The 16094-nt window shown below is 41.7% G+C and overlaps 1 protein-coding gene across 1 annotated transcript; it reads left to right on the forward strand.

The window, feature by feature from the left end:
- Nucleotides 1–588: 588 nt before the first annotated feature.
- On the forward strand, nucleotides 589–16015 carry LOC106581650 (ras-related protein Rab-17). The gene is made up of 5 exons (XM_014163825.3): nucleotides 589–10941; nucleotides 11340–11491; nucleotides 13503–13628; nucleotides 13966–14059; nucleotides 14154–16015. The coding sequence occupies exons 1-5, from the start codon at nucleotides 10755–10757 to the stop codon at nucleotides 14177–14179; spliced, it is 585 nt and encodes a 194-aa protein (XP_014019300.1). The 5' UTR covers nucleotides 589–10754; the 3' UTR covers nucleotides 14180–16015.
- Nucleotides 16016–16094: the final 79 nt, after the last annotated feature.

Consider the following 16094-nt stretch of genomic DNA (forward strand, 5'->3'; position numbering starts at 1 on the left):
TCTTAAAGGCGTAGACTATGACTAATGGATATGCATATTTCACAACAATATTATATTTGATTCACATATGTTAAGAAATTGGCCATAATATATGTTCTGTAGAATATTACCCTGTCCCTCCATGTTCATTCAATTAAGTTCCTATGAAGTATCTCAACGTGATTGGGGTATTTGTATTTTCTTGGAATTATATCATGTGCTTTCCAAGTAGTAGCATATTCAGATTGTAGACTAGCAATAAACTACCAAATATGGTTGGTAATTTAAATTCTATTGAGTCATGGTTGTTTCTCCATAAGCCAAACTGTTGCCTAATTGTTGATCCGTGTTACCTATCGGAAGTCCGATACACTCATTGACTTGATCATAGACGTGATAATACCCAGACAATAGCATATTGAGAAGTGTAGTTAAAGTTATTGGAACCCGGAACATTAACCACGTTTCACCCAGTTTTTATGACCATAATAATCATACCCATCATGCCTTTTTATCATACGTATAAAAAGAAACGACAGCTGCGACAGGAAAGAGGAAGTTTCGGTAGAATTTTATAATTTGTTCGTTCGACATGGTGGGATCTTTTTGTGTTGGTAAGATTCATTGTTCAAGAAATTCCGGTGGAAACGCTTTTTACGCAAATATTGCTAACATATCGAAGTAAACTTGGGAGTCACGGTGATGATATGGTGTACGGTCATCCTACTACGACTCGGTAAACCATGCCGTTTATTAGGCACGAGATGAAATCAATTATGATGAACGTCACAGAGGGTGAAAGTGCACAATGATGAGCTTGATGCTTCTTTCCAATAAATATCGAGGTGACAATGATCGATGCTTGACTACCGTTTGGCAAATAAAAATATTCTTGCTCTTATCCAAAATAATATCATAATGTAGACTAAACTACCTGCACAGCCTACCTGCACTGTACTTACTCTATTTGCAAGCTGTTTGCTAGAGCTATCCGTAAACTTGAAAATGCGATTTTCTACATTTAATTCGGTACACTTATGTAAAAACTACATTTTGTGTGCACAGTCATCACGCACTGATTTGTATCCGCAATAAATGAGTTGGGCTGAAACACCACTGGTGATAAAATGCACATTTTCTTAATGCGAATTTTTCAATATTCGCATTAAAATCTGTTGCCAATTGAATGGAAACCTAGCTAACGTTACTGTCCTGGGTGTCCTCAAACTTGGAAACCTAAAAAAAATATATACATCTACTTGGCCTATAAGCAATGACTCCCCCTGGTGTTAGTCACATGTCTTGCAAGGAACCTGAGAGATATCTGGACCAGGGAGACCACCGGGTTGACCATTCAAAAACGTTTAGCAATAAACAAAAAACAGTCATTTTTATAGTGTACTGGTTTTGATGTTCCAATTGTGACAGGGAGAAGGTGTAGCCCCTACATTACCTTGTTTAATGAAGTCCTCGAATAAATAACTGAATACAACTAAACCAAAGATAACTAACCCAAGATAGACCACAGCCTGTCGTTTTCAACAGGAGCAAATGAGTCAGTGGGCAGAATAAGCAAGGAGGTGGGCAGAGCCAATCACGAGCTAGCGAGATGCTATTGCTGCGTTCTATCATTATTTGTATATTTCCGTTAGGGACTCTGAAACGCTGGTATGCATTAAGTCAATTCACCTTTGCACACGTAGCTAAAGTTAGCTTGCAAAGTCACAAATCACGTCACCAGAAGTTTGGAATGTCTAGCAACCATATTACGAATGCTAGCAATCTATATTTTGGTTTAGATAAAACGTAGTTCGCTAGCTAAGCAAGCTACATTATCTCTGCCCGACTTCTTAGTAAGGTAACTGAATAAATGTTACCCCAGCAGCATGTGCTTGCTTGTACAGTTTTCTTACATCCAGGAAATGTAGATGGCCTGGTGAGATGCAGAAACGCTTTTATTTGCGTGTAGTGAGGAAATTCTAGATTTTTATGACACACGTTCATGTACAGTGAAAGAGCAGCAGTGACATTTCCCTTTAAGAAAACACAGGTTCGAAACATCAGGGGTGGAGCTAGCCTAACAGGCCCCAAGATTTTTCTTTTTGTCGTTTGTCATTTTACAGCCGACTTTAACTGCTCAGCCAGCAATACCCTCATGTCTCTCATGGACCGGCTAGTACTTAAAACACCCTTCATTCTGGCTTGCAAAGGCGTCAGTTTCCTCCTTAACTTCTATGGGAACGGGGGGCAGTATTGAGTAGCTTGGATGAATAAGGTGCCCAGGGTATACTGCCTGCTACTCAGGCCCAGAAGCTAGAATATGCATATAATAGAAAACACTCTAAAGTTTCCAAAACGGATAAAATAATGTCTGTGAGTATAACAGAACTCATATGGCAGGCAGAAACCTGAGAAAAAATCCAACCAGGAAGTGGGAAATATGAGGTTTGTAGTTTTTTTAAGTGATTGTCTATCCAATATACTGTGTCTATGGGGTCAGATTGCACTTCCTAAGGCTTCCACTAGATGTCAACAGTCTTTAGAACATTGTTTCAGGCTTCTACTGTGAAAGGCGAGCGAATAAGAGCTGTTTCAACCAGGGGTCTGGCTGAAAGCCTTGAGTTGTTTATCGCGCGCAGCCGAGAGCGCGAGCTCCGTTCCCTTTCCTTTCTAAAGACAAAGGAATTGTCCAGTTGGAATATTATTGAAGATTTATGATAAAAACATCCTAAAGATTGATTATATACATCGTTTGACATGTTTCTACGAACTATAATGGAACTTTTTTGATTTTTCATCTGGACTTTTTGAGCGCGCCTTGTGCATTTGGATTACTGAACTAAACGCGGGAACAAAAAGGAGGTATTTGGACATAAAGATGAACTTTATCGAACAAAACAAACATTTATTGTCTAACATGGAGACCTGGGAGTGCCATCCGGTGAAGATCATCAAAGGTTAGTGATTAATTTTAACGCTATTTCTGACTTTTGTGACACCTCTCCTTCTTTGGAAAATGGCTGTATGGTTTTCTGTGGCTAGGCGCTGACCTAACATAATCGCATGGTGTGCTTTTGCCGTAAAGCCTTTTTGAAATCAGACACTGTGGCTGGATTAACAAGAAGTTTCTTTAAAATGGTGTATAATACTTGTATGTTTTGAGGAATTTTAATTATGAGATTTCTGTTGTTTGAATTTGGCGCCCTGCAATTTCACTGGCTGTTGGCGAGGTGGGACGCTAGCGTCCCACATATTCCAGAGAGGTTAACTCAATTTAATATCTCATCGGTGCCAAAAGAAAGCGGGGAAATATGCTGTACTATCTTATTAAAACAAACAAAAAAAAACATTTTGCATGTCAGCAATCAAGTTAAGATAACTCATCATATGATGCTGACATGCAAAATATTTTGGGACTGTATAAACAATGGACTTATGAAACAAATACCCAAATATAATTTTAGGGTGGAATTTTCCTTTAAATCGAGTTAAGGAGGAAACCGATGCCTTTGCAGCCTGAATATAGAATGTTTTATGGGAGAGCCGATCCATGTTGGACACGAGTGTATTGTATATACAAACGCTGTAAAAGGAATAATAGCGGCGGTTGGCTAGGGTGGAGCATGGAAATAACAAGAAAGATATTTCAATAAAAGCTTGTTTTATTTACTGCAGCAACGAGAACCAGCAATGTTATCACCATTCAATCAATAAATAATGGAATGCGTCTCACACACATTCAACATTATCTTCAGCACTGTAGCTCGTACAACACACTATCCAATACTAATATTCAATTGTTAGAGTTTCGCAATAATTACAACAAGTGCAACCAGTTGAGGGCGTGCCCAGGGAGGAGGAGAATGGATCCTGGAGATATGGGCACACTGCCTAAATACTCAAAATATCAGACTGCCACTACTGGACACTTCTTCTATGATATCATGACGGTCCGCAAACAAATGTTTAAAGTGCATGCTTCCACCTACTGTGCTGGAATGTATGATCAATCATGATCTGCCCAATTCAGTACTACCATGAAAATAAAGTTCCAAACCAAATAAATCCCTAACTTCTACCACACCCTCCCCAACCCCATTAAACTTTATATCATGCTGAAACACTCCATCCTTAGGATTGTTCAGCATGTCAACAACCATTTCAACAGTAACATCTGATACCCCCAATATCTCTTTTACCGTCTCCACAATAACCTTCAACCTGGCATTTCTGCTTTCCATAACCCGAGTCGTAATGATAACCTTACCAATAAAAGCTATGAAATCAATGTTATTCATTATCAAAGTGTCCTTTGACACTGCACATTTATGAGCACAAGATTTCTGAACAGGCCTCAGAAGCATGTCAGGACAATCAAATCATATCAAATTTTATTTGTGACATGCGCCGAATACAACAGGTAGACCTTACAGTAAAAAATGCTTACTTACAAGCCTTACAACCAACAGTTCTTTAAGAAGTTAAGAAAAAAAAGTGTTAAGTAAAAAACAGATAAGTCAATTTCTTTTAACTAAAAGTAACAAATATTTAAACAGCAGGAGTAAAATAACAATAGCGAGTCTATATACAGGGGGTACCGGTACAGAGTCAATGTGCGAGGGCACCGGTTAGTCGAGGTCATTGAGGTAATATGTACACGTAGGTAGAGTTAAAGTGACTGCATAGATAATAAACAGAGAGTAGCAGCAGTGTAAAAGAGGGGTCTGGGTAGCCCTTTGATTAGCTGTTCAGAGTCTTATGGCTTGGGGGTAGACGCGGTTAAGAAGCCTTTTGGACCTAGACTTGGTGCTCTGGTACCGCTTGCTGAGCAGTAGCAGAGAGAACAGTACATGACTAGAGTGTCTAGAGTCTGAGAATTTTTAGGGCCTTCCTCTGACACCGCCTGGTATAGAGGTCATGGATGGCAGGAAGCTTGGCCCCAGTGATGTACTGGGCCGTACGCACTACCCTCTGTAGTGCCTTGCGGTCGGAGGCTGAGCAGTTGCCATACCAGGCAGTGGTGCAACCAGTCAGGATGCTCTCGATGATGCAGCTGTAGAACCTTTTGAGGATCTGAGGACCCATGCCAAATCTTTTCAGTCTCCTGATGGAGAATAGGTTGTCATACCCTCTTCACAACTGTCTTGGTGTGCTTGAACCATGATAGTTTGTTGATGATGTGGACACTAAGGAACTTGAAGCTTTCAACCTGCTCCATTGCAGCCCCATCGATGAGAATGGTGGCGTGCTCGGTCCTCCTTTTCCTGTCGTCCACAATAATCTCCTTTGTCTTGATCACGTTGAGGAAGAGGTTTTTGTCCTGGCACCACATGGCCAGGTCTCTGACCTCCTCCCTATAGGCTGTCTCATCGTTGTCGTTGATCAGGCCTACCACTGTTGTGTCATTGGCAAACGTGATGATAGTGTTGGAGTCGTGCCTGGCCATGCAGTCATGAGTGAACAGGGAGTACAGGAGGGGACTGAGTACGCATCCCTGAGGGCCCCCGTGTTGAGGATCAGCGTAGCGGATGTGTTGTTACCTACCCGTACCACCTGGGACAGCCCGTCAGGAAGTCCAGGATCCAGTTGCAGAGGGAGGTGTTTAGTCCCAGGGTCCTTAGCTTAGTGATGAGCTTTGAGGGCACTATGGTGTTGAACGCTGAGCTGTAGTTAATGAATAGCCTTCTCACATAGGTGTTCCTTTTGTCCAGGTGGGAAAGGGCAGTGTGGAGTGCAATAGAGATTGCGTTATCTGTGGATCTGTTGGAGTGGTATGCAAATTGGAGTGGGTCTAGGGATTCTGGGATAATGGTGTTGATATGAGCCATGACCAGCCTTTCAAAGCACTTCATGACTACAGACTTGAGTACCATGAGTCGATCGTCATTTAGGCAGGTTACCTTAGTGTTCTTAGGCACAGGGACTATGGTCGTCTGCTTGAAACCTGTTGGTATTACAAACTCAGTCTAGGACAGGTTGAAAATGTCATTGAAGACACTTGCCAGTTAGTCAGCGCATGCTCGGAGTACACGTCCTGGTAATCCATCTGGTCCTGTGGCCTTGTAAATGTTGAAAAGATTAAAGGTCTTGCTCACATCGGCTATAGAGAGCGTGATCAGACAGTCGTCCGAAACAGTTGATGCTCTCATGCATGCATCAGTGTTACTTGCCTCGAAGCAAGCATAGTAGTAATTTAGCTCGTCTGGTAGGCTCGTGTCACTGGGCAGCTCTCGACTGTGCTTCCCTTTGTAGTCTATAATAGTTTGCAAGCCCTACCACATCCGACGAGCATCGGAGCCAGTGTAGTACGATTCAATCTTAGTCCTGTATTGATGCTTTGCTTGTTTGATGGTTCGTCGGAGGGCATAGTGGGATTTCCTATAAGTTCCGGGTTAGAGTCCCTCTCCTTGAAAGTGGCAGCTCTACCCTTTAGTTCAGTGCGGATGTTGCCTGTAATCCATGGTATCTGGTTGGGGTATGTACGTACGGTCGCTGTGGGGACGACGTCATCGATGCACTTATTGATGAAGCCAGTGACTGATGTGGTGTACTCCTCAATGCCATCGGAAGAATCTCGGAACATATTCCAGTCTGTGCTAGCAAAACAGTCCTGTAGCTTAGCATCTGCTTCATCTTATCACTTTCTTATTGACAGAGTCACTGGTGCTTCCTGCTTCAGTGTTTGCTTGTAAGCAGGAATCAGGAGGATAGAATTATGGTCAGATTTGCCAAATGGAGGGCGAGGGAGAGCTTTGTACACGTCTCTGTGTGTTGAGTAAAGGTGGTCTAGAGTTTTTTTTTTTTTTCCCCTCTGGTTGCACATTTAACATGTTGGTAGAAATGAGGTAAAATGGATTTGAGTTTCCCTGCATTAAAGTCCTCGGCCACTAGGAGCGCTGCCTCTGGATGAGCATTTTCCTGTTTGTTTATGACCGTATACAGCTCATTGAGTGCGGTCTTAGTGACAGCATCGGTTTGTGGTGGTATATAGACAGCTACAAAAAATACAGATGAAAACTCTTGGTAAATAGTGTGGTCTACAGCTTATCATGAGATACTCTACCTCAGTCTAGCAAAACCTCGAGACTTCCTTAGATTTCATGCACCAGCTGTTGTTTACAAATATACATAGACCGCACCCCTTGTCTAACCAGAGGCCGCTGTTCTATCCCGCCGAAAAAGCTTAAAACCCGCCAGCTGTATGTTATTCATGATGTCGTTCAGCCACGACTCGGTGAAACGTAAGATATTACAGTTTTTAATGTCCCATTGATAGGATATACTTGCTCGTAGTACGTCTATTTTATTATTGATTGATTGTACGTTGGCTAATAGGACCGATGGTAAAGGTAGATTACCCTCTCGGTGACGGATCCTTACAAGGAAGCCGGACCTTCGTCCTCGATACCGGCGTCTCTTTCTCCTGCGAATGACAGGGATGAGGGCCTTGTCGGGCATCTGAAGTAAATCCTTCCCATCCGACTCATTGAAGAAAAAGTATTCCTCCAGTACGGGGTTAGTAATCGGTGCCCTGATATCTAGAAGCTTTTTTCGATCATAAGACACGGTGGCAGAAACATTATGTACAAAATAAGTTACAAATAACGCAAAAAAAACATACACAATAGCACAATTTGGTTACAGGATCGTAAAACGGCAGCCATCTCCTTCGGCACCAATCAGAAGCACTAGCCTTGATAGTGGTCCACTTAATACAGGTATGTCAATGTAAGCTCCATCAGTCCGCACTGTAGTTCTACCAATCTGTTTTACGGCCTCTGCATATGATACATCATGACTGATCCTATATCTCCGAGCATCTCTAGCATCCACCAAATGCTGCAGGGTGTTCTCCCCCAAAATTACAGCACTTAACCCTCATATTGCTTCCACATTCACCGTAATCATGTTCCCCTCCGCACTTGGCACATCGTTTCTTTCCTTTACACTGAGCAGCTGCATGTCCCATTCTTTAGCATTTAAAACTACGCAGTGCATATGGGACAAATTCTCTAACAGGAATCCTATCTGTACTTTTCCCGGTAAGACTTTCTCAAATCTCAGCTTCACTGATAAGCTTTCACTTCTTTGACCCTCTTTCCTACTGATCAACCTTTTGGCCTCAATCACTTTGCCTCCCTTTACATTTTCTTTAATATCACCCATGGACACATATATATTGGGACCCCAGTGATCATTCTCTTCAATCTAGCATAAATACCAGGGACACAGCTTTTAATCTTCTTGCCATTAAGCTTTTCCTTTTTCAGAATCTTCTCTTGCTGAACCTGGCTACAACACAATTTTAACAATCTACTATTTCTGATGAACCAAGCTAATTTCACTTCACTTACCTCCTTCTCTATGGCATTAGTTAGTCAGATAGGGTGTAAGTGAGGCCCTGTGGTCTCAAACACTATCACCACTATCCACTCCAACACATAATTACTCTTGCTTCCTACCTTGACCCTCTTCATGCTTTCTTTACTAGACACTCCACTGCTTTCTGTATCATGATCTCTCTTCTTCCTATGTCTTTCCATTATCGGCAATTCTGGTCCTTGACCCTCATCCGCCATACCATCAGAACTGACACCTATATTGTTCTCATTCCAGCACAGCTGTTGCTTCACCAACTTACAGTAGTGATTGCATACATTTCATGCATTTTTGTACTGGCCCCCCGTGGGAATCGAACCCACAACCCTGGCGTTGCACACACCATGCTGGCGTTGCAAACACCATACTCTACCAACTGAGCCACAGGAAGCCCGACCTCCAAGACTCTCACACGCCCCTTCTCGCCATTCGCCATCTTGACCGATCCATAGACTATCCGTCCACCCAGCAAGGACCCCAACTCAACCATCTGCTGGACACAGGGAAACACCAGACATTTATTCACAACCCCCCGCCCCTCACTAACCTGCAGCACCTGGAACTAATCACAATTTAGTTTCTAGTAATCTCTCCTCCTTCAGTCTTCTTCTTCTTTGGACTTTATATGGCAGTTGGCAACTGTCTTTAAGGTGCATTACCACCACCAACTTTACTGGAGTGTGGACCTCAGTTCATCTTTCAATCACCCACGTGGGTATATGCTCCTAAAAACCAATGAGGAGATGGGAGAGGCGGGACTTGCAGCGCATCAAGCGTCACAAATAGAACCAAGTTTAGCACCTGGCTACCAGACGTTCGTTGACGCGCGCGAGCAGTGTGGGTGCAGATTGAATAACATGCATGTGTACATTTATTTTGCAACGCTCACGCACCAGATGCAGGCGGTGTGGTCAGCATACCAAACATTGTCCTTCAGGTCAAGACATTACTAGGTTTTACATACATCTTTCATAACAAACCACATAAAAAATCAGGCCATGCATTCCTGCAGGACATACACATGTATGATGGTTGTGTTAAAGTTGTTTTATTATAATCAACAATAAAGTAGTAGCCAGTGAAATGACTCAGTTGTTTTTTGTATTTCTTATTGAAATAAATGTCATTGTCAAGCTATATGTGTATGATGCCTTTCAACACCAGTGCACCATCCCACGTGACTGTGGGTATTTTGAAAAGCATGATTCAGTTTCAATTCCTTTATTTTGGTGTCCTATCCAGAAACCAAAGTAAAAAAGCAAAGTAAAAAAGGGCCATATCCCATATTTATCAGAATTGCAGCACTGCTATTGTAGCTGCTCTCTGTCTCTGGGAAAATGAGTCTTGTTTTTGCACTTGTATTGTCGTTATCTTGACCTCTTATTTACCGTTTCTTCAGATAGCAGAATTTTTATTAGCTTTACCCTTTTACAGCCTAGCTGGTGTGAGGTGTGTACGAGTACCGTAAATTCCGGACTATAAGCCGCAACTTTTTTCCCAGCTTTGAACCTCGCGGCTTAAACAATGACTCGGCTAATATATGGATTTTTCCCGCTTTCAATAAATGAAAAAAAAAAAACACATTCTGTAACGTGCTCAGTTTTTTGGAGGCATGAAGCTTTCATTAGACCAATGAAATTGCCGAACGGGTTAAGGTCAAACAACTTTTTTGTTTACTGTTTAGATTAAATCGAGCACTCTCAAACTTCCCATCAGTCATTTTGTCACCATCATCATGGCAAAGACACGAAGAAATGCATATGATGCAGCTTTCAAGTTGAAGGCGATTGATCTGGCTGTTGGAAAAGGAAATAGAGCTGCTGCACGGGAGCTTGGTCTTAATGAGTCGATGATAAGACGTTGGAAACAGCAGCGTGAGGAATTGACTCAGTGCAAAAAGACAACTAAAGCTTACTGCTAATTTAATTTTTTTTGTTACAAGCTGTGTTTCGTTAAAGCCTATTTATTTTTGTTACAAGCCGTGTTTCGTTAAAGCCTGTGTAAAGTTAATTTGTTTCAATGTACCGGTAGGCACCTGCGGTTTATAGACATTTATTTATGACACGTCTTATTTATGTTCAAAATAATATATTTTTTCAAATTCAGTGGGTGCAGCTTATATTCAGGTGCGCTTAATAGTCCGGAAATTACGATAAGTTATATTGTGGTCTGCGATCCAACGTTGGACTTTGGTTTGATCTTCACCTATAACAAGATAAATTAGAGGACTAACCTTCATAATCCTGCAGGTTTTGACTGGTTTCACATTATTAATTTAACCGTCTTGTGTACTTGTGAGTTCTAAAACTACAACACCAGATATTTCTATTCTATGTCCGCTGGCTTTGTCTGTACCGGCAACCGTGGAGTATCCTGTGGGTGTCCCTCCTCTCTGGATGGGGAAGAGAACTCGGATGAGGGAATCAACAGGGCCCCGGTCCCCTGGGCCAACAACTCCAACAAGAGACACCAGGACAATACGGGCGAAGATGGTGCTGTTGGGAAGCTCTGGGGTGGGGAAGTCCAGTCTGGCATTACGTTTCAGCAAGGATGAGTTTAAAGGCACTTTACCCACCGTAGGCTGTGAGTAGACATATATGTGATATAATACTGTCATTAGTAGTATTAGGGTGGATACAAGTGTATTGGTATCATATGCATAGCTATTATAGAGTTATGCTTCTAGTGCCAAAGGTATGTGTATACTTCCGTGGCATGTTATTTCAGCTGTGCACTTTTAGCGTTTTTCAGGAGCTTGTTTTTTCACTTGTTGCTCTGTTGTTATGCAAAAAAAAAAAATATTTCATAAGGTTGGCAAAGTGGCCACTCTAACTTCGTATAAGGGGATGTGGATTAAAGTTTGAGTAACATTGTAGTATGTCATTGTGCTTAACCTCAGGGATCTAGTTGAAGAATGTTAGGGTAGGTTACTGTATGTCTTCATTTTTACCTGGTGTCACAGTATATTCTGTCCCCCACAGGTGCCTACTTCACCCAGGTGGTGTGTCTGAGTGATGTCACATTTCACTTTGAGATCTGGGACACGGCGGGACAGGAGAAGTACCACAGTGTTACCCCGCTGTACTACAGAGGAGCCCATGCAGCACTGGTGGTGTACGATATCAGCAAACGAGTAAAACTAACACACAAATGCAAACACACGAACACAAACTGTAACTTTCTCACTCATCATTATTCACAATAAATGTAGAACTATCCGTAACCATGGTAGCATCCACATTAATGTAGAAGTGTTTAGAAACATGTTCTATTTATATTTACACTAAAAGTGACTCCAAAATTACACAATACATTATTTATTTATATTGGGCAAAAAATAAACTGAAACACAACCGTAACAAATAGCTAATGCATCTAACAAGTTTGTAGAGCCACAAGCTTGATGTAATCATTGTGTGCTAGAAATATGGGACCAAATACTGAACTTTTGACTACTTTAATACACATAAGTGAATTTGTCCCAATACTTTTGGTCCCCTAAAATAGGGGGACATTGTACAGAAAGTGCTGTAATTCTGAAACGGTTCACCCGATATGGATGAAAATACCCTCAGATTAAAGCTGACAGTCTGCACCTCATAGTCATTATATACACTACCGGTCAAAAGTTTAAGAAGGCCTACTCATTCAAGGGTTTTTCTTTATTTTTACTATTTTCTACATTGTAGAATACAAGGGAAGACATCAAAACTATGAAATAACACATATGGAATCATGTAGTAACGAAAAAAGTGTTAAACGAATCAAAATATATTTTATATTTGAGATTCTTCAAATAGCCACCCTTTGCCTTGATGACAGTTTTGCACACTTTTGGCATTCTCTCAACCAGCTTCATGAGGTAATCACCTGGAATGCATTTCAATTAACAGGTGTGCCTTGTTAAAAGTTAATTTATGGAATTTCTTTCCTTCTTAATAAGTTTGAGCAAATCAGTTATGTTGTGACAAGGGGGGGGGGGGGGGGGGTAATACAGAAGATAGCCCTATTTGGTAAAATACCAAGTCCATATTATGGCAATTACAGCTCAAATAAGCAAAGAGAAACGACAGTCCATCATTTCTTTAAGACATGAGGGTCAGTCAATACAGCAAATGTCAAGAACTTTGAAAGTCTCAGAAATTGCAGCCCAAATAAATACTTCACAGAGTTCAAGTAACAGACACATCTCAACATCAACTGTTCAGATGAGACTGTGTGAATCAGGCCTTCATGGTCGAATTGCTGGAAAGAAACAACTACTAAAGGACACCAATAAGATGAAGAGACTTGCTTGGTCCATGAAACATGAGCAATGGACATTAGACCGGTGGAAATTTGTCCTTTGGTCTGGAGTCCAAATTTGAGATTTTTGGTTCCAACCGCTGTGTCTTTGTGAGACGTGGTGTGGGTGAACGGATAATCTCTGCATGTGTATTTCCCACCGTAAAGCATGGAGGAGGAGGTGTTATGGTGTGGGGGTGCTTTGCTGGTGACACTGTCTGTGATTTATTTCAAGGGACACTTAACCAGCATGGCTACCACAACATTCTGCAGCGATACGCCATTCCATCTGGTTTGGGCTTAGTGGGAATATCATTTGTTTTTCAACAGGACAATGACCCAAAACACGTCCAGGCTGTGTAAAGGCTATTTTACCAAAAGGGAAAGTGATGGAGTGCTGCATCAGATGACCTTGCATCCACAATCCCCCAACCTCAACCAAATTGAGATGGTTTGGGTTGAGGTGGACCACAGAGTGAAGGAAAAGCAGCCAACAAGCGCTCAGCATATGTGGGAACTCCTTCAAAACTGGTGGAAAACCATTTCAGGGGAAGCTGGTTGAGAGAATGCCAAGAGTTTGCAAAGCTGTCATCAAGGCAAAGGGTGGCTATTTGAAGAATCTCAAATATAAAATATATTTTTTGGTTACTACATGATTCCATATGTGGTATTTAATCGTTTTGATGGCTTCACAATTATTCTACAATGTAGAAAATATTAAAAATAAAGAAAAACCCTTGAATGAGTAGGTGTTCTAAAACTTTTGACCGGTAGTGTAAGTGCTGCAGTACAGAGCCAAAACAACAAAACATGTGTCACTGTCCCAATACCTCTGTCACTCACAGTGTGTGTGTGTTTAGGAGAGCTTCATAAGGGCCCAGATGTGGCTTCGGGAGTTGGAGAAGCACTATATTCCGGCTTCCACCGTGATGGTACTAGTAGGAAACAAGGGGGATCTTTCAGAGCTGTGCCAGGTGACATTACAGGTACTGTACTCACTGTATACAAACAACACACACAAATACACACTCATGCATAGTCACACTTGCACCAACCCCTATAACACACCACATACACTGTACATGTTACAGCAAACAAACACATTCACCCAGACTGTAGGGAGACTCAGTCATATATACAGTATGTCCCATGTGGATATTAACGGTACTCCTATATGATGATCAATCTGACATAAACATCCCTTCCCCCACCACACACACATATACACATTGTACTGTACTTTCACATTGGTCACCACATGACAGCAGTGCAATGTACCACTCATATTTGATTAATACTTGATCCTCTCTATTCATTTCATAGGAAGGGCATAGTCTTGCCGTTGACCGAGGCTTGCTTTTTATGGAGACCTCGGCCAAGTCAGGGAATCAAGTCAGTGAACTGATGCTGGCTATTGGTAAGTAGTCAGGCCCTCTACGTGTGAAAATATTTCTCATTTTATGTTCTTTGATATTCATAATTGTGACAGCTTTGAATTTGTATCTCTGAAGATAGACCACTAGAGGGCAGCAGATAGACAAGCAAGGCATCCCTGGTTATCGAGGGGGCTCAAGGAAGAGGGATACGGCTATTTTAATGGAGTGGAGAGAGCCAGGCATGGAGGAGGAAAGGCGTGGGGCATCACCCTAGTCAAAGTGTGTCAGCCCTTCCATCCTTTTGTCAACACTATGTGGGAATGGAGCCTCCAAACAACCCTCATAGGGTAGTCATTTCTAACAGACTGTGGAATCACTCTGGATAGACTCTCAGACGTCGATAACACCGCAGGGGCTGAGAGTGTCCCAGTTAACTGGGGTATCTTGCAATGCGTCCGGGGCATATAAGCATAGTGTTTTTCCATAACACGGCTCTGTACACCTGGTTTCAAGGGGACAAAGAGTGATATATTTCTGGAGGCAGAGTGGTGTAAGAGAGACCTAAGACGACGACATAGCATGGCAGCAACACATCATGACAACATGGTAGCAACACATCTTGGCAGCAGCACAAAACAGGGTACAAATGTTGTTTGGTGTACTATATGAGAGAAGCAAGCTGGCCTGTAGTAGCTGGCTTTTCAGCACCCTCGAGCCACCAGCGCAAGGGCGAGAGGGCATGAGTGCCTGGCTAGGTTCGCCCCGAAGCGGGGCAGCAGTGACCATAAGTCATTGAACCGGAGACTCAGGATGGGCTGCGGTCAAGCCACCGTTACCCTTCTTAATTCGTAGAAAAGGGCCTGCTAACCAAGTAATGTTTGCTGCGAATTAGCCTTGACAGGAGTGCGATAGTTCATTAGATGCCTCACGGCTAATGGTTAGCTGAAGTGAGCACTGTGTATGAACACTATTAGCCAAGAGGCTAGTGTAGGCAGAATATATAAACCTGCACACTGCTCCGCAACAGTCAGCAAGGTAGTTTGGGGAAAATATATGTTGTCTTTCATTCCATTATATGCCAATTCTTACTATAAAATATAACATGTGTGATAAAGGCACGGGATTATAGGCATCTTCTCTAAATAAACAAATAAAATAGGGCCTAGTCTACAATACAGCACAGTAAAGCAGAACAGTTATACATTTGTGTTTCATCACAGTTAAAACCGGAGAGCAATATCTATCCGGTAAAGTCCACAAAGCATATATATACAGTACCAGTCAAAAGTTTGTACACACCTACACAAGGGTTTTTCTTTATTTATTTTTATTTAAAAAAAAAATATATTCTACATTGAAGAAGAGTGAAAACATCAAAACTATGAAATAACACATGGAATCATGTAGTAACCAAAACAATTGTTAAACAAATATATGTTATATTTGAGATTCTTCAAAGTAGCCACCCTTTGCCTTGATGACAGCTTTGCACACTTGGCATTCTCTCAACCAGCTTCATGAGGTAGTCACCTGGAAAGCATTTCAATTAACAAGTGTGCCTTGTTAAAAGTGAATTTGTGGAATTTCTTTCCTTAATAAGTTTGAGCAAATCATTTGTGTTGTGACAAGGCAGGGGTGGTATACAGAAGATAGCTCTATTTGGTAAAATACCAAGTCCCCATTAAGGCAAGAACAGCTCAAATAAGCAAAGAGAAATGACAGTCCATCATTACTCTCAGACATGAAGGTGAGACCTGAAAAGAGACCTGAAAATAGCTGTGCAGCCAACCTGACAGAGCTTGAGAGGATACGCAGAGAAGAATAGGAGTAACTCCCCAAAATACAGGTGTGCCAAGCTTGTAGCATCATACCCAAGAAGACTCGATGCGGTAATCGCTGCCAAAGGTGTTTCAACAAAGTACTGAGTAAAGGGTCTGAAGACTTATGTCAATGTGATATTTCAGTTTTTTTATTTGTAATACATTTATAAAAACTTATTTTTGCTTTGTCATTATTTGGAAAAAGTCAAGGGGTCTGAATACTTTCCAAATGCACTGTATTTGTGTGTTGGAGTGT

The sequence above is a fragment of the Salmo salar genome, chromosome 21 (genome assembly GCF_965601325.2).
Source record: "Salmo salar chromosome 21, fSalSal1, whole genome shotgun sequence".
Taxonomy (NCBI): domain Eukaryota; kingdom Metazoa; phylum Chordata; class Actinopteri; order Salmoniformes; family Salmonidae; genus Salmo; species Salmo salar.